We start from the raw sequence: 23,965 nt of genomic DNA, 5'->3' as shown, positions 1-23,965 counted from the left end.
AAATGCAGCAAGACCTGGACAACATTCAAGCCTGGGTTGATTTGCACCAGGCAACAAGAAGGAACCTAACCATCTCCCTTGACATTGAATGGCATTATCATCATCGAATTCCCCACTGTCAACATCCTGGGGACTACCATTGACCAAAAACTGAACTGGACTAGCCGTATAAATACTGTGGCTACCAGAGCAGGTCAGACGCTGGGATATCTGAAATAAATAACTCGCCTCCTCACACTCCAAAGTCTGTCCACCATCTACAAGGCACAAGTCAGAAGTGTGATGGAATACTCTCCACTTGCCTGGAGTGACTCCAGATGTATGTTGTCATCTAGAGCCATGAGTGCAGCTCCAACAACACTCAAGAAGCTCAACACCATCCAGGACAAAGCAGCCCTGTTTGATTGGCACCCCATCCACCATCTTAAACATTCAACTCTCCATCGCAGATGCACAGTGGCTGCAGTGTGTGCCATCTTCAAATGCACGGCAACAACTCACCAAGGCTCCATTAACAGCACTTTCCAAACTTAGGACCGTTACCATCTAGAAGGACAAGAGCAACAGACATATGGGAACACCACCACCTAGAGGTTCCCCTCTAAATTACTCATCATCATAACTTGGAAAAATATCGCTGTTGCTTCACTGTCACTGGGCCAAAATCCTGGAACTCCCTTCCTAACAGCACTGTGGGTGTACCTACACCATGTGGAGCGCAATATTGGAAGAAACCAGCTCACCACTATCTTCTCAAGGGCAATTAGGAATGGGCAACTGATGGTGGTGTTGTCAGCAATTCTCACATCCATTCAATTCTCTGTCGGGCAATCCAATCAGTCCCATCCCCTGCTCTATCCCTGGAGTCGTGCAAGTTATTTCCCTGAAGTGCTCATCCACTTTCTTAGAAATCATTGATTACCTTCGATGACCTTCAAGTGAACTCACCTGCTGTGAGTTCCAGGTCATTACCCCTCACTACATAAGAAGTCTTTTCCTCACCCCTTGTATCTCTTGCCCAGAATCTTAAATCCATGTCCCCTAGTCCTTATACCATCAGATAACGGGAGCAGCATTTTGTCCACCTCATTTAAATCTATCAGAATCTTTCTCACCTTTAACAGATCTCACCTCAACCTCCTTTTTTCAGAGAAAAACAACCCCAGCTTCTCCAACCGAACCTTGGAACTAAAATCTCTCAACCCTGGAACCATTCCAGTAAATCTCCCCGCACCGCCTTTTGGATGTGGCATTAAACTGAGAGCACAATTGCTCTTCCAGAATGCAAAAGATCCTTTGGCGCTATTAGAATGAAGGGCAGGGGGGTTATCCCAAGTCATCATGCTGATATGGCACGGTAGGGTGGCACAGTGGTTAGCATTGCTGCTTCACAGCACCAGGGACCCAGGTTCGATTCCCGGCTTGGGTCACTGTCTGTGCGGAGTCTGCACGTTCTCCCCGTGTCTGCGTGGGTTTCCTCCAGGTGCTCTGGTTTCCTCCCACAGTCCAAAGATGTGCGGGTTAGGTGGATTGGCCATGCTAAATTCTCCCTCAGTGTCAGGGGAACTAGCTAGGATAAATGCATGGGGTTGTGGGGATGGGATGTGGGTGGGATTGTGATCGGTGCAGACTCGATGGGCTGAATGGCCTCCTTCTGCACTGGAGGGATTCTATGATTCTATTAAAAACTTCTTAAACAAGATGAGGCCAAACCACTCCTCATGGCCACTGAGTGAGTGATAATTGCCTGGCAGATTCCACTACCCCTCAGTGTGGTTCCTGAGACGTACCTTGATTAGATCCATTAGGAGCGAGGATTTGAACATCCAGTCAAGCTTCAGATCATCGTTTCTGAGGAGGTCATGGAGACTTCCTCGGGAGCAGTGCTCAGTTGCGATGGCCAATACTCCACTGTCACAGAGGAAACCCAGAAACGGGTTCACATTCTCATTACGCAGGTCCCGCATCTTCAGAAGCAACAAAAAACAATGTCCATTAGAATTAAATACAAGTGACCTGCACTGCAACACATCAATGCTTCAAGAGATGTACACCAAAATGGATTGACCTGTGAGTGTACAGAAGGGTGTATGTATGTGTACTGTACATTTGTGAGCATTACACAGGGTTCCAGGTGTCTGCAGCATACATTCATAAGCATGAACAAGGTCACATGTATCTGCTTTTTACATCTGTGAGTACATGTCGGGTTATACACAGGGTTGTACACATGGTTGTACAGATCTATTGTATCACAGAATCTCCACAGGGTGCTACATATCTGCATCATATGTCTGTGAGTGTACAAAGTGCAGCAATTTATATTGTACATTTGTAAGTTGATACAAGGCTACCTGTATCATGTCTGTGTGTGTGCAGAGTTTTGCATTTATCTGGATTGTATGTCTGTGAATGTACGCAAGGAGTTCATGGTTTATAAGTTCATACTACAGCACCCATTGAATCTTAGAATCCTTACAGTGCAGAAGGAGGCCATCCAGCCAATCGAGCCTGCCCAACAACAATCCCACCCAGGCCCTACCCCCCTAACCCCACATATTTAACCTACTAATCACCCAGACATCCCCCTAACACTAAGGAGCAATTTAGCATGGCTGATCAGCCTAACTCGCACATCTTTGGACTGTGAGAGGAAACCGGAGCACCCGGAGGAAACCCACACAGACATGGAGAAATGTGCAAACTCCACACAGACAGTGACCCAAGCCGGGATTCGAACCCGAGTCCCTGGCGCTGTGAGGCAGCAGTGTTAACCATCGTGCTACCGTGGCACCCATGCACTGGCCTATTAAACCCCAGACGTGAGCTGCCACCCAGATTGGAAAAGGAAATGTATCTCTGATCTCTAATACCCTGCCTCTGATTTTCAATCTCCATTTACCTCCCTGAGGGCTACTCCCGCTCTGTGTGACTCCGTCTGATATATTTATTTGAGATGTGAAGCCCGTGCGTAGGCCCGTGCCTGTGTGTGCTATTCCACATTAACTTTGTTCGGCCTTTTAGGTGTTTCCATTTTTCTCATATTTCCATCAATAGCATTTTCTTGCTCTTCCAACATACGGGTTATCAGCAGGAGGGGGCCATTCGGCCCCTCGAGCCTGCTCCACCATTCGGGTTCATGGCTGATCTGTTTGTACCATCAACCCCATATTCCCACCTATTTCTGATAACATTTAACTCCCTTGTGGGTCAAGAATCTATCTAACTCTGCCTCACTGTTTTATATATTTAAGTGGGTGCATGATTGCTTTAAGCACAGAGAGAATTCTCCAGAGAGAATTCCAAAGAATCACAACCCTCTGAGAGAAAAAAACTTCTTCTCATCTCCATCTTAAATGGGAGATGCTTTATTGTTAAACTGTGTCCTTGAGTTCTTGTCGTTCCCACAAGAGGGTAATTCCTTTCAGCGTCCACCCTGCCAAGTCCCCTCAGGATCTTGCATGTCTCAACAAGATCACCTTTCATTCTTCTAAACTCCAATGGATACAGGCCCAGCCTACTCAACCTTTCTTCACCAGCTAATGCCATCCCGCGCATCTGATGAGTGAACCTTCTCTGAACTGCTTCGAATGCATTTATATACAAAACATATGAAATAGGAGCAGACGTAGACCATTCAGCTCCTCGAGCATGCGTCACCATTCAATGAGATTATGGCTGATCTTTTTGTGTTTACTCACTCTTCTTTTAAAATAACTATATTTCTATTTAGCTTTTTTAAATTCTCTAATTTCTCCCTCTTTTAGACATTCTTTGTTGGCCATCATATTCAGTCCAATCTTTTCACCTGTCACTCATCTTTGCAGAATTAAACACTTTTCTTCCGATTTGATGCGATCTTTAACTTCCTTAGTTAGCCACAGATTGTGTTGTCTATCCTTTGACTTCTTTCTTTCACACTGGGATGTATGTTTTCAGAGTATTCTCTTTAAATGGTTCCTCAGCATATTTACTGAGCTATCCCTTAACCTAATTTCCACGTTACTTTAGCTAGTTTTGTCTTCATGCTCTTATTTACGTTTAAAACACTAGTCTAAGATCCACTCCTCTCCCCCCTCAAATGGAATGTCAAATTCAATCATGTTGTGATCACTATTACTGAAAGGTGCTTTCACTATGTGGTCATTAATTAATCCTGTCTCATTGCACATTACCAGATTCAGGAGAGCCTGCTCTCTGGTTGATGCTTTTAAAAAATTCTTTATTCATTTGTGGGACATGGGCGTCGCTGGCTCGGCCAGTATTTATTACCCATCCCTAGTTGCCCTTGAGAAGGTGCTGGTGAGCTGCCTTCTTGAATCGCTGCAGCCCACGTGCTGTGGGTTGACCCACAATGCCGTTAGGGAGGTAATTACAGGATTTTGACCCAGCGACTGCGAAGGAATGGTGATATATTTCCAAGTCAGGATGGTGAGTGACTTGGAGGGGAACTTGCAGGTGGTGGTGTTCCCATGTATCCGCTGCCCTTGTCCTTCTAGATGGAAGTGGTCGTGGGTTTGGAAGGTGCTGTCTAAGGATGTTTGGTGAATTGCTGCAGTGCATCTTGTAGATAGTACACACTGCTGCTATTGAGCGTCGGTGGTGGAGGAATTGAATGTTTGTAGATGTGGTGCCAATCAAGCGGGCTGCTTTGTCCTGGATGGTGTCAAGCTTCTTGAGTGTTGTTGGAGCTGCACCCATCCAGGCAAGTGGGGAGTATTCCATCACACTCCTGACTTGTGCCTTGTAGAAGGTGGGAAGGCTTCGGGGAGTCAGGAGGTGAGTTACTCACCGCAGGATTCCCTGCTGATGACCTGCTCTTGTAGCCACTGTGTTTATGTGGTGAGTCCAGATGAGTTTCTGGTCAATGGTAACCCCCGAGGATGTTGCTAAAACATACTACTCTAAGAAACTGACCTGGAAGCATTCTATTGACTCATGGTCCAGGTTATCTGGGCCAATCTGATTTGTCCAATCTATATGCAAATTGAAACCATGACTATCACTGCACCCTTCTCACAAGCCCCTATTATTTCTTCCTCTGTACCCCATCCTGCAATGTAATTACTGTTAGGAGGGCTTATAGACCTTTCCTACAATTAACTCCTTATTTTTCCTGTTTCTCATCTCTACCCAAACTGATTCTACATCAATAACAAAGACTCAGCAGGTCTGGCAGCATCCAGAGGGAGAAAAGACAGAGTTAATGTTCTGAATCCGCATGACTTTCTTAAGAACTAAAGAGAACTAAACTTATTCCACATCAGTTTACTGGCATCTATCTGATGTCGCGCTCCATCTATCTTATAACCAGAAGATACAATTTCTTTGAGTATAATGAGCAAATGTTGATACTAAGTTGAAGAAGGAGATATGCACTCTCATCTTCAACCCTGCTATTTAAATATCCCATCATTTTTGTCTCAATGCAAAAACTCTCCCTCCACACCTCCTCTCCCCCACCCCTCTCTGGGCCATCTGTCACTTGTTCTTCACGTTGCTGCATCTTGTTGCAATCTTTCCCATCTAAAGCATTTCTCCCTCTCTTTAGTTCTAAAGTCAAAGGGACATGAAACGTTAACTCTGTTTTCTCTCCTGACAGATGCTGCCAGACTTGCTGAGTTTTTCCAGGATTCCCTGTTCCTGTTTGAGACATGCACTCTGGCTGGGTCAAAATCCTTGGACACCCTTCCCAACAGCATTGTGGGAGTGCCTAGACCACATGAATGCAACGGTTGAAACATAGAAAATAGGAGCAGGAGGAGGCTATTCGGCCCTTCGAGCCTGTGCCACCATTCATTATGATCGTGCCTCACCACCATCTTCTCAAAGACAATCAGAAAATAGCAACAACTGCTGAGCCAGCCAGCAATGCCAACACCCCATGAAAGAATATATTTTTTCAAAATTTAGGAAAAGTGATAGAAAAAAAATCATAGAATCCCTACCCTGCAGAAGGAGGCCATTTGGCTAATCAAGCCTGCACCGACAACAATCCCACCCAGGTCCTATCCCCATAACCCCACTTATTTACCCTGCTAACCCGCTGACACCAAGGGACAATTTAGCATGACCAATCAACTTAACCCGCACATCTTTGGCATGTGGGAGGACACCCACGCAGACACGGGGAGAACGTGCAAACTTCACACAGACAGTGACCCCGAGGCCAGAATTGAACCCGGGACTCTGACGCTGTGAGGCAGCAATGCTAACCACTGTGTCGCCATGCCGCCAAAAGAACTGGTGAAAGAAGAAGGTTTTTAGGAGTGTCTTAAAGGAGGAAAGTGAGGTGAAGACGTTTGGGGAGGGAATTACAAAACTTAGAGCCTCGACAGTCAAAAGCACAGTCATTCAAAGAATGGAAGTAAGAGATGGGCTAGCGACCAGATTTGGAGAAACACAGAGGGTTGTAGACCTGGAGGAGGTTACAGAGATAACGAGCAATGATGCCATGGAGAGACTGAAATATCTGTTCAGATCTGGATACGTGGATGTTTATCTCTGTTTGTCTCTGTATCCAGGGATTTACCTTTCGCAGTATTTTGGTTGTAGCTTTCGTTACATCACAGACACTTCCAGAGTTAAATTTCTTCAGCCAGACCCAATCCCCCTGTTCAAACAAGAAACGTACATTTTAAACGGTGCAAAACCTTTACTGGAGTAAAATCAAAATGGGAATAATTTCTGTCGCCTCTGAGGAGTGAGACTAAATTCACTCAGATGTAACTGTAAAAGAATTAGCAATTATAGATTCAATGCTAAAGACATTCAACTGATTAGCAGCAATCATAGAATCATAGAATCCCCACAGTGCAGAAGGAGGCCATTCAGCCCATCCTGTCTCCACCGATCCCACCCAGGTCCTATTCCTGTAACCCTGCATATTTACCCTGCTAATCCCCCTGACACTAGGGTCAATTTAGCAAGGCCAATCAACCTAACCCGCACATCTTTGGCTTATATGCAGTGTTAAACATTTCGAATGAGCGATCTGGCAGACTTAGTGCTAAACACGTCCAACCAATCACAGAGCAGCAATCAACAGCACAATTCGAACAGGGTAGAATCGATGTCGGGGGAGATGATGGGTGGAATTTTCTCTTTTTGTTCTAAGGGTGGGATTTTCCAGTCCCACCCGCCTGCTGGGGTCTAAAAATTCCTGCCCGAGGACAACAGACCCTTCAATGGTCTGTCACATTGTCCGCCCACCCATGACGATTCCTGCAGCGGGCGGGGTTGGAACATTTATCCCTAATGTTGCCTTAGGTAGGCAAAGAGGTGTGCCACCCACCTACTGCCCTGCCGGGTATTCCCGCCATGTTTTCAAACAAACACTGAGGGGCGGGTCACATGATGTCACACTGGCGGGGTGGGCTCTGAATTATCCTGGCCCACTGGCAACCTTCGCCCTTTTAAAAGGTCACCCAATCAAAAAAAAACACAAAGTCCCCACTGAAACTCCCTCACCAACCAAGGACACAGGATCTCCCCACCACGGACACGGGACCCCATCACGGACACAGGATCTCCCCACCATGGACACGGGACCCACCACTATGGGCACGGGATCCCACCACCACGGACACAGGACCCCCACCATGGACATGGGACCCCACCATGGACGAACTCCCTCCCCAGAGATACAGGATTACCCCACAGACAGGGGACTCCCTTCCCCCCCGCCCATAAATATGAGACAGCTCCCCCATTAACACAGATCCCCCATGGCACTGCCAAGGTGCTGCCCAGGCATGCCCCACTTCCCCCTGGGAACTGTGCTTATCTGTGCGCCCCTGATGGTGACTGTTGTTTCAGATCTGTTGTAAGCCCCCGCCAATGTAGAGGGATAACATGATGAGGAAGCCCGCTAATGGGGTGTAAATTAATGGTAATGGAGTTCCCAAACTTTCATGGCGGGGTCACCATTAGGTCATTGGTGGATAGCATAGGACAATCTGAACGCAAAATCCTGCCGGCATAACAGCCATTTGAGACTCCCATTGGATTTTCCATCCTCATAGAATATGAAGGTGCTGCATAGAAAGAGTGTTTCAATAATACTTTTATGAAACCAGGTATATTAGTGTGCCTGCTCCTCTCAGTAGAGCCTACCTATCCAGCTAGCCGACTCTGCACTTCACATGTAGCAGCCACACTTTACTCCTGCCTCCTGACTTGTATCGAGCCTGTTTGCCCACACTTTATGCACGACACCTGACCATGATGCCCTGGGCAGTCACCCACCTGAAAGGCCAACCCAGTCAGCAAGCAGGGGGTGGGGGGGAAGTCTCGAGAGAAAGATCCCATCACAGGAGTCCACAGACCAAAGCTTAGAACCATTATCATAGGGCCAGATTTTACCAACAAGTTGCACCCATTTTCGGGCGCGAAAACTTGGTAAAGTCAGGCGTGAGGCGAGGAGCGCGATCCGCGACCGCCACTGTGCCGGTTCCCCCTTTACCAAGCAGCTAAAATGGCCACTGTTGGCACCGCATCCGAAATGGACATGGGACGTCAACTCAAATGCATTTGCATGCATTTAATTTGACTTAATGGGCTGGATGCCCAAACTTACTGGCATTTCCCCCTTCACCACCATGTTCACCCTTCACCACCGTGTTCACCCATCCAGATTTGGCGCGAAACGGACATGCTCAGCAAAAGTCTGTTTTGGGCACACCAGTTTCTGAAGAGGTAAGTTCAGAGCTTTCAGCGGCTCTCTGACTCAGATCAGTGGTGGGGGGGGGGAGGTGGGCTAGATAATTCTTTGGTGGGGGAGAGGTGGAGGGAGGCAAGTCAGGTCGTTCTATGATGGTGGGGCAGGGGGCCGGGGCAGGGAAAGGGGGGTCCGCTGCCACTCTGCGTCTGATCAGTGGGGGCAAGGGGGTCTGCTGCCACTCTGCGTGCGATCGATTGGGGGTAAGTGGGGCAGGGGGTCGCGATCATTCTGGGTAGCGGGGGTGGGTGGGTGGATAAGGGGGACAGTTCTGTTGTGGGGGTGGGGCAATGTCTGTGGGGGCCATCGCTCCCGGGCTGCATAAAACAGCCTGTGAACGATGTGCCAGGGGGGCGTTTTTCAAATTTTTTTTTACTTTGCATGCGCAGTTGAAGGCTCCAATCGGAGCTGCAGTATTTCGGGTGCAATAATCCCCGCCCACAGGCTTCCGCAGCACTATTCAGAATCGCTGCTTTTTTTCAGGCAGAGTGTGTTTGGGGATACCTGAGAACAGGTTTACAAGTCAGATCTGGATCACTCCCAGATTCAGCTTAGAGTCAAAATGGTAAAATTGGGCCCATAGAGCCATTGAGGTTTACAGCATAGAAACAGGCCCTTTGGCCCAACTTTCCATGCCACCCAGTTTTTACCACTATGCTAGTCCCAATTGCCCGCATTTGGCCCATATCCCTCTATACCCATCTTACCCATGTAACTGTCTAAATGCTTTTTAAAAGACAAAATTGTACCCGCCTCTACCACTGCCTCGGGCAGCTTGTTCCAGACACTCACCACCCTCTGAGTGAAAAAATTGCCCCTTTGCACCCTTTTGTATCTCTCCCCTCTCACCTTAAACCTATGCCCTCTTGTTTTAGACTCTCCTACCTTTTGGAAAAGATGTTGACTATCTAGCTGATCTGTGCCCCTCATTATTTTAAAGGCATCTATAAGATCATCCCTAAGCTTCCTACGCTCCAGGGATAAAGGTCCCAGCCTATCCAGCCTCTCCTTATAACTCAAACCATCATGTCCTGGTAGCATCCTAGTAAATATTTTCTGCACTCTTTCTAGTTTAATAATATCCTTTCTATAATAGGGTGACCAGAATAGTACCCAGTATTCCAAGTGTGGCCTTACCATTGTTTTGTACAACTTCAACAAGACCAACTCCTGTATTCAATGTAATTATGCTAAATTAATTATCATGCAATTAAAGCTTCACTTACATTTGAATGGACAAGTCCTTAATATTCTTGGGATCTTTAATGAGTATGCATCATCTAAGGATCACAATTAAATGCCCTTGCATGTATCTGAATGCTGAGTTTCTCAGTGTGATACTGTTATAGTGAGGTTTGTGGAGGAGCAGGGAAACCTTGACCATACATGTATGGACGACAGAAGTTGCCATCCAATGTCATTCATATTCTGAGTAACAGCGCATGCCAATAGGCTTATCTCTAATCTTATCATGAAATTCAGGCTAATATCACTAAATACTGTGTACCATTGGCTTGTTTTGGAGTGAAATAAATGCCCCTAAACAGCACTGTAAACTTTATTTGACCAATTCCTTGAGGCAGAAGGACTTTACCTCATATAGCGCTATGTTTGAGTTCTCGTAGGTCATAGCAGTGAGGCTTTTGCCAGACAGAGACTGCACGCCGGATTTGAGACTTTTCCGCTCAGATACGCTCCTTCCATCACTCAAGTCATCCAGGTTTATTTTCTAGATTGAGAAGAGAAAAGAAACATCATCTTTGAAAACATAATCCTTCGGGTGTGGATATTGCTGGCAAGACCATCATTAATCGCCCATTCCTAATTTCCCCTTGAAAAAGTGACAGTGATCTGCTTTTCTGAACTGCCACATCATGAAGATCCTCCTATTGTGCTGTGAGGCCAGGAGCAGTTTCAGGATGTTGACCTAGTGACAACGGGAGAATGGCTAATACGTGCCCATGTTGGAATGGTGGGTGTGACGCGGCGCAGTATTCTGGAGATTAATCTTTAGGTTCTGGAAAATCCCAGTCAATATCTGGAGGGTTAGAAACCTACTCTGTTCCTATGCATCACTAGAGCCCACGCACTTAGAGGCCGTACCACATCAGTGGTTGCTCAGGCACATCCCACAAGATCTGACTGTACGGGTCTCTGTGCGAACTGGACTTAGAGCATAGACCATGAAACAGCACAGCACAGGAACAGGCCCCTAGTTTGTCCAGCCTCTCCCTCTTGCTCATACCCTCTATTCCAGGCAGCATCCTGGTAAACCTCATCTGCACCCTGTCCAAAGCCTCCACATCCTTTCTGTAATGTGGCGGCCAGAATTGAAAGCACTACGCTTAAGACTTGGGTGGTTTTCTCTGTGAATCAGGCAAGGAAAAAAGAACAAGATAAAAGCCCTGAAATCAATTTAATCACAATCACCCTCCTCATGCACAAATTTTAATCCTCCTGCATCTTGCAGCAGGTCTGTGTTAAAAAATATAATTCTGGAAGACTGTGACCACTTACAGCTTAATACCAGCACCAGCAATCAGGAACTCACTCTTCATCAAGCACTGTGCAGGAAGTAATCATGAGCCAGGTTTATCAGACACATTTTCACAGTCAGACTATTATATCTGCTCCACGTGTTAACAGATGCCGCAGCTTTGTATCAATCATAAAATCATATAGCACATTAGGAAGCCATTCAACTCATCATGCCAGGACTGATTCCAAACTATCCAATCAGTCCCACTTTCCTGTTCTTTCCCCCTAGCCCAGCAATCTTTTTTACCCCTTTCAACAATACATCCAATTGCCTTTTTGGAAGTTACTATTTAACATATTTCCAGCATGATTTTCCATCGACATTTTCCTGATCAACATATCTCGCTGGATTAAAAGGTTTCCTCTTGCCACCTTTGCTTCATTAGCACCTAGGAAGAGGTGATGGCCTAGTGGTATTATCGCTAGGCTATTCATCCAGAAATTCAGCTAATGTTCTAGGGACCCGGGTTCGAATCCCGCCGCGGCAGATAGTGGAATTTGAATTCAATTAAAAACATTTAGAATTAAGGATCTACTGATGACCATGATTCCATTGTCTGAAAAACCCACTTGGTTCACTAATGTCCTTTAGAGAAGGAAATCTGCTGTCCTTACCCGGTCTGGCCTACATGTGACTTCAGAGTCGCAGCAATGTCATGGACTCTCAACTGCCCTCCAAGGCAACTAGGGATGGACAGTAAATGTTGGCCAGCCAGTGACACCCATGTCCCATGAATGAATTTTTAAAAACTTAATTCTGCCCTGTGGTTAGTGACTCTGTGACCAATGGAAACAGTTTCTCCCTATTTACTGGCCAGAATTCTCTGGCTGTTCAAGCCAGTGGGATCTTCCAATCCTGCCGTTCCCCCCCACAGGTTTCCCGGAGGCGTGGGGTGTAGTCAATGCAGGATCCCATTGGCAGCGCAGGGTGGGAGGGGTCCAGTGAACAGCACGCTGCCTCCCGCCACATGAAATACACAGCAGGGAGGCCAGAGAATCACCCCCCCCCCCCCCCCCCTTTAATCTCAGACATCAGCAACTGGTCCAGCGCTCACAGTGAATAGTTCTTGAGGTGGCGCAGAGAGTTGTTGGTGTGGACTTCTCACAGCATCCACTCAGCTAAAACTGCAATGGAAAAGCATGTCAGGAATTGTAGTGGGGGGGGTTATGGGGCAGTAATCTGAGAGATGCGAATTCAAATCCCACCACAACAGCTGGGAAAATTCAGTTCATGAAATATATATCAAATTTTTAAAAAACTAGTATCAGTGATGGTGACCATGAAGCTATGAGATTGTTATAAAAACCCATTTGGTTCACGAATAAAGAGAATCTGCTATCCTTCCAAGTCTGGCCTGCAAGGGCAGCACGGTGGCACGGTGGTTAGCACTGCTGCCTCACATTGCCAGGGACCTGGGTTCGAATCCAGCCTTGGATCACTGTCTGTGTGAAGTTTGCACGTTCTCCTCGTGTCTGCGTGTGTTTCCTCCGGGTGCTCCGGTTTCCTCCCACACTCCAAAGACATGCTGGTTAGGTGCATTGTCCATGCTAAATTCTCCCTCAGTGTACCCGAACAGGTGCTGAAGTGTGGCGACTAGGGGATTTTCACAGTAACTTCATTGCAGTTTTAATGTAAGCCTACTTGTGACGAATAAATAAACTTTAAACTTTTAAGTTGATTTTTGTTTATTCATTCGTGGGACATGGGCATCGCTGGTTGGGCCAACATTTATTGCCAATCCCTATTTGCCTGAGGGCAGTTAAGAGTCAACCACATTGCTGTGGCTCTGGAGTCACAAATAGGCCAGACCACATAAGGACGGCAGATTTCCTTCCCTAAAGGGACATTAGTGAACCAGATGGGTTTTTTCGACAATCGACGATGGTTTCATGGCCATCAGTAGATTCTTAATTCCAGGTTCGTTTTTAAATTGAACTCAAATTCCACCACCTGCCGTGGCAGGATTCGAACCCGGGTCCCCAGAACATTAGATGAGTTTCTGGATTAATAGTCTAGTGATAATACCACTAGGCCATCGCTTTCCCATATTGTATATCAATTGTGTTTCAATTATATATTTTTTATTAATTCACTTCTGAGATGTAGGGGGTTACTGGCTGTCCAACATTAATTGGCCATCCCGGACTGCCCTGACTGCCCTCCATTTTAGATGTGGCTCTGGAGTCACATGTCGGCCAGGCCGGGTAAGGACAGCAGATGTACTAATCATGACAGCAGTCCCAGTGAGACACAGTAGCAATGGCAAGCCTCTGCCTACAGTTGGTCTCAGACCTGCCTGATGTGAGTTCAAATCCCACCACAGCACCTGGTGGAATTTAAATTCAATTAATAAATCTGGAAATGAAAGCTAGTCTTAGTATCGGTGACCGTGACGACGATTATTGATAGTTGTAAAAACCCATCAGTGGCAATTACACTGGACTAGTAATCCAGAGGCTCAAGCGAATGCTCTGGGGTCATGGGTTCAAATCCCACCATGGAATTTAAATTCAGTTAATAAATCTAGAGTTATGAAGCGAGTCTCAGTAATGTTGACCATAGAACTAGCATCAGTTACTCTAAAAAAAACCATCTGGTTCACTCATGCCTTTTAGGGAAGGATATCTGCCATCCTTACCTGGTCTGGCCTACATGTGATTCCTGACATATGACTCACATGAAACATATTTCTGACATATGACTCATATAAAACAAAAGAAAGTGCCTTTTTAAAGCGAGGAGAGATTGAGGGATACTGCACTAAGACAAATTGTTGGATTGGGTTGATCTATGAAGGGGCAGCCCATCCACCATTACTGATTGCCTCCCCAGTGGCAGCAGTGTGTACCATCCACGGCAGCAACTCACCGAGGCCCCTTCACCAGCATCTCCCAAACACGTGACTTCTACCACTTAGAAGGACAGGGACAGTGGCCATTTGCCATCCTGACTTGGAAATATATTGGCCGTTCTTGCACTGTCATTGGATTGAATCCTGGAACTCTCTCTCTAACAACACTAACCACACCACATGGACTGCAGTGGAGTGATCATCACCTTCTCAGGACAATAAAGGGTGGGCAATGTATGCTACTCTTGCCAGCAAAGCTCACATCCCAAGAACAAATAAAGAAAAATAAAAGATTACTTAACCCCAATTGTTTTTTTCCTGTTACGAACCCTGGTAGGGGAGATGAATGAAGGTGGGAATTGGGAAACATATGTGGAGCACAAACACAGACATGGGCCATAGGTCCAGGCAGTGGGCGGTTGAGGGGAGGGGGGGGGGGGGGTGGGGGGGGGGCGGTGGGTGTTGTCCATCCCGACTGTCTATTCCTCTTCCGCAGCTACGTTCACTGCTGGGTGTCCCTGGAAAGTGAGTTCGCAGTGTTTGATGGCACCATCAAGGCCTTCCATGCCCAACGGGCACTGCGGGGACTGGGGTGCATTATCGACCCTCTTAATCGCATTTTGTTTTGATGTCTTAAGCTTCCTTTGAGATTCTGGTTACGTTAATGCTGTATCCCTTTAAGGAACTGCATTTTAATTTGTCCCACAGTTTGTTGATTTCGTTTATTGGGTTAATGCAAAGTTGCAGGGAGCGATCTTACTGGATCTTCCTGCCAGTTGATCAGCATATCGAGCCGGTTAGATCGCGAGAGAGGTGGGGGCAGGGGTGGGGAGGAGTGACAGATCTCTCACACTTGTACACAGAACACTGAGAGATCAAGATGCACGTGCAATAGGACCCCTCACAGTCAGCAGCTGGCTTCCGGGTGAGAACAGACTCCATTCACTCCCCCTTCTGGCGTGAATCACACTGTGCCTTAGAATGTTTTGGTAAAATTGCCCCTGTAGAGACATGGGCCAGTTGGGACAAATGTTTTGTTTCCATGCTGTACATTTAATGTATAAAAACATTGACATTCTTTCCTACACAATGATGGAAAGCACTGAGAGCCACCGAAACCAGAGTAAGGGAACAACCTTTTTGCTGAACTGTGGGTTGATGAAGGTTAGATCTTCCAGGGTCATTATGATCTTGTTTGGCCCTTTCACCATCTGTATCTGCTGGACACGGCGTCTGAAACAAGACAAACAGTCGGTATCACTGAAATTTAAGTCTAGGCCACATGTTGTCATCTCTGCAGGAGGAGAAGCAATTGAACCCATTGCCTCGGATTCAAGAGCGAGTCAGTGAGCAAGTAAACCAAGCTAATGTTTGCTACAAATAAAACGTGGAAAATATCTTACCTGATGGCATAGGTGAGACCAAGACCACCCAGTGTAAGAGCACCGATGAACCCAAAGGCCAAGAGGACAACAGTTAACTCAATACCTGGAGAGAGAAGAGAGACAGATCACAATGATGATGAATGCACAGGGGAGCTGTAATTCCAGAAAACCTGTACACTAAATAGTCTCAGTCAGGGCATGACCTGTGACCCACCACATGGGCCTTTGATTCTACAGCCAGAGTGAGCCTGAGGTCTGTGTGCCAATAAAGGTTAAGGGTCAAGGTTCGTTAGGCAGGGCACCATAACAGGTGAAAAGAGAAAAGTGAGGTAAATCAGGAAGTTTAAAACATGGATTCCTTCAGCACCTTTCACCACCTCAGAACAACCCAAAGTTCTCCATTGTCAATGATGTGCTTTTTGAATTGTAGTCAAAGTTTTAAAGTTTATTTATTAGTCCCAAGTAGGCTTACATTAACACTGCAATGAAGTTACTGTAAAAATCCCCTAGTCGCCGCACTCCAGTGCCTGTTCGGGTACACTGAGGGAGAATTTAGCCCAGCCAATGCACCTAACCAGCACATAGAATTCATAGAACCCTACAGTGCAGAAAGAGGCCATTCGGCCCATCGAGTCTGCACCGACCACAATCCCACCCAGGCCCTACCCCCATATCCTTACATATTTTACCCGCTAATCCCTCTAACCTACTCATCTCGGACACTAAGGGACAATTTTAGCATGGCCAATCAACCTAACCTGCACATCTTTCGGACTGTGGGAGGAAACCGGAGCACCCGGAGGAAACCCACGCAGACACGAGGAGAATGTGCAAACTCCACACAGACAGTGACCCAAGCCGGGAATTGAACCCAGGTCCCTGGCGCTGCGAGGCGGCAGTGCCAATCACCATGCCCCTGTGCTGTCACTATCACAATGTAGGTAAATGTGGAATACAACTAGCTCCCACAAACAGAAATCTGAGAAATGATCTGTCCTCGTGATATCGGTTCAGCGAGAAATATTGTCCAGCTCTCCGTCCAGCTACTGCTACGGGATCTTTTGCATCCAACTGAAAGGGCAGTCAGAGCCTTAGCTGAACCTCTCATTCAAAGGACAGCACCTCTGACAGTGCGGCACTCCCTCAGTACCCCACTAGGGAAATCAGCCTTTCCATTTTCAGGTCTCTGGAGCAGGACTTGAAACCGCAACCTTCTGTCTCAGAGGTAGCGATCAGGTGGCCTGAAGCCTGAAAGACTGACAGAGTGAAAAGAGGTTGATAATCGCAAAGTTCTCGGAGAATTTGATCCAGCACAATGATGGTCGAGGGTACGGGAAGACAAGAGCTGAGTTATATTCATTGGAGTTTAATTATTGTCATTGGAGTTCAGAAGAGTGAGAGGGAATCGCATAGAAACTTATAGAATTCTAACAGGATTAGACAGGGTAGGTTCAGAAAGAATGTTCCTGATGGTGGGGGAGTCCAGAACTAGGGGTCATAGTTTGAGAAGAAATTTCTTCACCTAGAATGTGATGAATCTGTGGAATTCACTACCACAGAAAGTAGTTGTGTCCAAAACATTGTGTGATTTCAAGAAGGAATTAGAGATAGCTCTTGGGGCTAAAAGGATCAAAGGATATGGGGGGAAGGGGGGATCAGGATATTGAATTTGATGATCAGCCATGATCATAATGAACGATGGAGCAGGCTCTAAGGGCCGAATGGCCTAGTCCTGCTTCTAGTTTCTATGTTTCTATGAACCCTTGTATATCTGATGCACTATCAATCAAGCAAAGACTAGTTTGTATGCAAGAACAAATAGGCTTTTATTAGCAAAAGACTTGGAGCACACCCATGCCGATGAACTGGTCCAGAGACTGAGGCAGAGGGTGGGGAGCAGTCACCTTTATACCTGGACCAGGGGGGGAGGAGTCCCGGGCAGGGCCGGCAGGGACATGTCCAGGCATTTCACACACACAGGCAATAAGCTAACAGTGGTTTACCACAATATCATAGAATCATAGAATCCCTACAGTGCAGAAAGAGGCCATTCAGCCTATCGAGTCTGTACCGACCACAATCCCACCCAGGCCCTATCCCCATAACTCCTCGTATTTACTCTTCTTACCTCCCTGACAATAAGGGACAATTTAGTGCGACTAATCAACCTAACCTGCACTGCACATCTTTGGACTATGGGAGGAAACCGGAGCACTCGGAGGAAACCCACGCCATTGAGAGATATTTCATATAAACTAGAAAACACAATGAGGGGAATTTTACCATTTTGAGTCTAAGTGCCGAATCTGGGCATCAAATAGATCCGTGCCTGGAATCTCCTCTTTCTAGCGCGCCCATACGCGTTTTGCCGGCTCTGGCCCGATCCGCGCTGTGGGCGGGGCTTAGCGCTGCCGGAACGATCGGAGCTCTGAACTGCGCATGCGCAGTTCGAAAAAAATCTGACAGCGCGCGCCCGGGCGCAAAAAAAAAAGCAGAAAGCGGAGAGAGCGGCTCTCTGACGTTCATCCTCTGGTCGGGGGGTGGGGGGAGGGGGGGGGGGGGGGCGGTGGGGCGGGTGGGAGGGGAGGGTGTGTGACATATCATCCCCGGGGGGGGAGGTGGGGGGGGAGGTGGGGGGTGCGGTGAGGAGGGGAGGGGGTGTGACGTCTCATCCTCTGGTCAGGGGGGTTCGGCTGCCAGTCTGCGGCCGATGCCTCCTGCCGGAGTGGACGTGCGGCCATGCCATCCCACGAAACCTTCAGGATGAAGCGATTCCTCGCTAAGAAGATGAAGCAGAACCGGCCGATTCCACAGTGGCCGATTCCACAGTGTAAAGGGATACACCATCACTGGTACACTACCAGCCACAGATTACTCTTCCCTGCAGGGGCAAGAGAGCAGGAGAGATGGCTGTGGCTGGTAGTGTCCCAGTGATGGTGTATCCCTTAACACTGTGGAATCAGCCACTGTGGAATCAGCCACTGTGGAATTGGCTGGTTCTGCTTCATCTTCTTAGCGAGGAATTGCTTCATCCTGAAGGTCTCGTGGGATGGCATGGCCGCACGTCCACTCCGGGCTGAGGGATCGGCCGCAGACCGGCAGCCGACCCCCCCGCCCCCCCCCGACCAGAGAATGAGACGTCACACCCCCTCTCCTCCTCCCCCAGGGGATGAGACATCACAACCCCCCCCCCCCCGCAGTGGATGAGACGTCACACCCCCTCTCTTCCTCCCACCCCTCCCCCGCCCCGGCCAGAGGATGGCCTGGGTCAGAGAGCCGTGGCAGTCTCTGACCCCGCCCTTCGGAGGCTGCAGCGGTGACTTCAGACTTTTATTTTGCAGGTTGGTAACAGCGCGGACGCGGATCGGGCCAGAAGACGGTAAAGTGGGATTTGGCGGTAGAGTTGGGCGCGCGGTTCATTAAGTCAATTTAAATGCAGGCAAATGTATTTAAATGGTCAGGCCGCCCGATTCGGGTGCGGGCCGGACCCGCGCTCGAATCGGGTGCCGGTAAAGGCGCGTTCTGCTCGGATTCGGGTGCAGATCGCGTTAAAGTCCCGACGCCCAACTTTACCGTGATTTCGCGCCCAAAATCGGGCGCGAAGATTTGGTAAAATCAGGCCCAACGAGTAATGATAGCTGAAGACTTTACAAAGAAACATAGAAACGAGATGCAGGAGTGGGCCATTCGGCCCTTCAAGCCTGCTCCGCCATTCATTGATGGATTTCGAATTGAATTGGATGATCATGATTGATCATCAAATTCAATATCCTGATACCCCCTTCCCCCATATTCCTTGATCTCTTTAGCCCCAAGAGCTATATCTAATTTCTTGAAATCAGACAATGTTTTGGCCTCAACTACTTTCTGTGGGAATGAATTCCACACATTCACCACTCTCTGGGTGAAGAAATTTCTCCTCACCTCAGTCCTAAAAGGTTTACCCCTTATCCTCAAACTATGACCCCTAGTTCTGGACTCCCCCGCCATTCGGAACATTCTTTCTGAATCTACTCTGTCTAACCTTGTTCAAATTTTATCAGTTTCTATGAGATCCCCTCTCACTCTTCTAAACTCCAGTGAATATAATCCCAACTGGCTCAGTCTCTCCTCATATGACAGATGTTTTATCAGCCTCCCTCTTAGATAGGGGTGCTAGCCAAGATTAGATCAGCCAAAGGTTGTTTTTTCATTTTAGCGAAGGATAAATGACAAAGTCTGAGGGTACCAAATGGAGTAAAAAAATACTAGATCAATGCATGTGGGAGTTTACTGAGTACAATTTGGTTGACATAACAACAGTGGCTACAATTCCAAAATACTTCATTGGCTGAGAAGCACCGGTTCATCCCCAGAGTCCAATGGACATGCAAGTCTTCTGGAGCCTTAGAAAGAACCAATGTCTTCCTGAGTCCAGGGCTCAATGGACTGAGATGCCCAATGAATGATGAACCAGTGTCATGAACAAGAGCCTACTTTCCGCCACTGTCTGCTCCAGCACAAATCCAGAGTACCTCACACATCATTTGCTCTCAGGTTTACTGTCTGCATTCAAGAAATCTCAACAATACATCTAATTAAAGGATTTTGAGTTTCCGTTTGACTGTTCCAGTTGTAGGCTCTCGCAAGTTGCAATCCTTCTGGTAGAGGCCCAGCCAGCACATCATAGAATCACGCAGCACAGAAGGTGGCTATTCAGCCCATCCTGTCTGTGCCGGCTCTCTGAAAAAAAGCTGCCTATTAATCCCACTCTCCTCATAGCCCTGCAAACTATTCCTATTTAAGTATATACCCAATTCCCATTTGAAAATTGCTGGTCTTGAGGCAGCACAGTGGCACAGTGGTTAGCACGGCTGCCTCACTGCGCCAGGGACCCGGGTTCGATTCCCAGCTTCGGTCACTGTCTGTGCAGAGTCTGCATGTTCTCGCCGTGTCTGCGTGGGTTTCCTCCGGATGCTCCGGTTTCCTCACACAGTCTGAAAGACATGATGATTAGGTGCATTGGCCGTGCTAAATTCTCCCTCAATGTACCCGAACAGGCGCCGGAGTGTGGCGACTAGGGGAATTTCACAGTAACTTAATTGAAGTGCTAATGTAAGCCTACTTGTGACACTAATAAATAAACTTTCAACTTTAATTGAACAGTAAGTGATTCCCTGTTAGTAGTTAAAATGTAGCCATTATACTTCTTGTCCATTTGTTTTTGCTCTTTGACAAGAATATTCGAATGGGTTTGGAAATAAAAGTACTGACACACTGATTGTGTGCATTTACTCAGACTTAACACCATCCACATCCTCAAATAAAACTCAATGTTCTAACGATGAACAGATGATACGAAGCCTCTCAATGTTGTAAAGCCTTGTTCCCCATCGCAGCTGAACAGTTCAATGCCCCATCTCAAACTGAAGCCGCAACGTTCTTTTGGGTGTAGATCAGGCCATTTTCGGTTCCGACCCAATCGTTTATCCTCGCCACGACTGTTCTTAACACTGCATTGTATAGAATGTACAGCCACAGGCCATTCAGCCCAATTAGTCCATGCTTGGGTTGGTTTATCCTCTACATGAGCTTCTTCCTACCCTAGTTCATCTCGCCCTACCAGCATTCCTTCTATTCCTTTCTCCCTCAGCTGTTTATCTTCCCCTTAATATATATCCATGCCATTTTCCTCAACGGCTCAATTTTCCGTGCTTTCTTGGGTTGTTGGCATCATTGGCTAGGCCAGCATTTATTGCCCATCCCTAATTACCCTTGGGGCAGGTAGTGCTGAGCTGCCTTCTTGAGTCGCTGCAGTCAACGTGATGTAGGTACACCCACAGTGCTGTTAGGGAGGGAGTTCCAGGATTTTGACCTGGCGACAGTGAAGGAACGGCGATATATTTCCAAGTCAGGATGGTGATTGACTTTAAGGATTACTTCCAGATGTTCCATAGAATAATAGAATCCTTACAGTGCAGAAGGAGGCCATTCAGCACATCGATTCTGCACCGACCAGAATCCCACCCAGTCCCTATTCTCGTAACCCCACACACCCACCCTGCTAATCCCCCTGACACTCAGGGGCAATTTAGCATGGCCAATCAACCTAACCTGCACGTCTTTGGACTGTGGGAGGAATGATGTGGAGATGCCGGCGTTGGACTGGGGTGAACACAGTAAGAGTTTTAACAACACCAGGTTAAAGTCCAACAGGTTTATTTGGTAGCAAACACCATTAGCTTTCGGAGCGCTGCTCCTTCGTCAGATGGAGTGGAAATGTGCTCTCACTCCGAAAGCTAATGGTGTTTGCTACTAAATAAACCTGTTGGACTTTAACCTGGTGTTGTTAAAACTCTTATTATGGGAGGAACCCAGAGCATGCGGAGGAAACCCACGCAGACACCGAGCGAATGTGCAGTCTCCACACAGACAGTGACCCGAGGCCAGAATCGAACCCGGGTCCCTGGTGCTGTGAGGCAGCAGTGCTAACCACTGTGCCACCTTGCCACTCCAAGTAGGCCAAGTATCTTCTGCCTTTGTGCTTATTTTTTTATTCATTCATGGATCATGGGAACCCTTGGCTGACCAGCATTTATTGCTCATCCCTAGTTGCCCTTGAATTGCTCATCCCTAGTTGCCCTTCCAGGTGGTAGAGGTCACAGGTTTTAAAAGTGCTATTGAAGGAGCCTTAGTGAGTTGATACACACTGCTGCCACTGTGCTTGGTGATGGAGGGTTAAATGTTAAAGGTAGTGGATGTGGTGTCAATCAAGCGGCTGCTTTGTCCTTCTTGAGTGTTGTTGGAGCTGCACCCAAACAGGCAACTGGAGAAAATTCCATCCCACTCCGGACCTGGGCCTTGTAGATGGTGGACAGGCTTTGGGGAGACACGAAGTTGGCGACTCAGCAGAGAATTTCCAGTTTCTGACCAATTCTTGTTGATATAATATTTAAATATCTGGTCCCGTTCTGCTCTATATTCTCACCAGTCTGAGCGAAGAAATTTCTCCTGAAATCCTACTGACTTTATGTGAGTCAATTGTATATTTCTGTCTCCTGGTTGTGGTCTCCCTACAATACTCTATAATCATTACACTCCCTGCCACTGCCAGTATTTGGCCTGTGGCCAGGTGAGGCCCGGGGCCTGCGGAAAGCCCAGCAGCTGGTATCAGGCAAGGTGAGGAGGAACTTCCTTTGTGAGTCTCCTATGTTCATTTGAAGGAACACTCTTCCCCAGAGGCCATTCCCCTTCTTTAATCCTCAATCCTCGCCTACTGTACCCCTTCTGTCACCTTAAAGCACCGTTCCTTGAATTAAATTATTCCAGGCAGCTATGGGGATAGTGAACGGGCTCTCGACCAACCCCCCCTCCCCAACCTTTTAGGTGGGGGGAGGGGTTACAAAGAACAAAGAACAAAGAACAGTACAGCACAGGAAACAGGCCCTTCGGCCCTCCAAGCCTGTGCCGCTCCTTGGTCCAACTAGACCAATCGTTTGTATCCCTCCATTCCCAGGCTGCTCATGTGACTATCCAGGTAAGTCTTAAACGATGTCAGCGTGTCTGCCTCCACCACCCTACTTGGCAGCGCATTCCAGGCCCCCACCACCCTCTGTGTAAAAAACGTCCCTCTGATATCTGAGTTATACTTCGCCCCTCTCAGCTTGAGCCCGTGACCCCTGGTGATCGTCACCTCCGACCTGGGAAAAAGCTTCCCACTGTTCACCCTATCTATACCCTTCATAATCTTGTACACCTCTATTAGATCTCCCCTCATTCTCCGTCTTTCCAAGGAGAACAACCCCAGTCTACCCAATCTCTCCTCATAGCTAAGACTCTCCATACCAGGCAACATCCTGGTAAACCTTCTCTGCACTCTCTCTAACGCCTCCACGTCCTTCTGGTAGTGCGGCGACCAGAACTGGACGCAGTACTCCAAATGTGGCCTAACCAGCGTTCTATACAGCTGCATCATCAGACTCCAGCTTTTATACTCTATACCCCGTCCTATAAAGGCAAGCATACCATATGCCTTCTTCACCACCTTCTCCACCTGTGTTGCCACCTTCAAGGATTTGTGGACTTGCACACCTAGGTCCCTCTGTGTTTCTATACTCCTGATGACTCTGCCATTTATTGTATAACTCCTCCCGACATTATTTCTTCCAAAATGCATCACTTCGCATTTATCCGGATTAAACTCCATCTGCCACCTCTCCGCCCAATTTTCCAGCCTATCTATATCCTGCTGTATTGCCCGACAATGCTTGGGGGAGCAGGGAGCAGGGACAATGCTTGGGGGAGCAGGGAGCAGGGACCATGGCACCCTGTAAAATAGAGCCTTACAACTATCTTATCATTGGTCTTTTCATCGATCTTTAAGTCAATCGTCAATGATAGGCCTAAGAAGATAAGAACTAGGAGCAGGAGTAGGCCATCTGGCCCCTCGAGCCTGCTCCGCCATTCAATAAGATTATGGTTGATCTTTTTGT

General features: G+C 47.5%; 1 protein-coding gene across 1 annotated transcript in view; it reads right to left on the bottom strand.

The window, feature by feature from the left end:
* The window catches only part of gucy2f (guanylate cyclase 2F, retinal), a 131,353-nt gene that overhangs the window by 74,486 nt on the left and 32,902 nt on the right, over positions 1-23,965 (bottom strand). Inside the window, exons 4-8 of the mRNA XM_078221470.1 lie at positions 15,513-15,597; positions 15,246-15,342; positions 10,314-10,448; positions 6,533-6,613; positions 1,791-1,967 (exon numbers count right to left, since the gene is read on the bottom strand). Coding sequence (XP_078077596.1) covers positions 1,791-1,967; positions 6,533-6,613; positions 10,314-10,448; positions 15,246-15,342; positions 15,513-15,597 — 575 coding nt within the window. The remainder of the gene's footprint in view (positions 1-1,790; positions 1,968-6,532; positions 6,614-10,313; positions 10,449-15,245; positions 15,343-15,512; positions 15,598-23,965) is intronic.

The sequence above is a fragment of the Mustelus asterias genome, chromosome 10 (genome assembly GCF_964213995.1).
Source record: "Mustelus asterias chromosome 10, sMusAst1.hap1.1, whole genome shotgun sequence".
Classification (NCBI taxonomy): Eukaryota; Metazoa; Chordata; class Chondrichthyes; order Carcharhiniformes; family Triakidae; genus Mustelus; species Mustelus asterias.
This window is presented reverse-complemented; position numbering and strand designations above follow the sequence as displayed.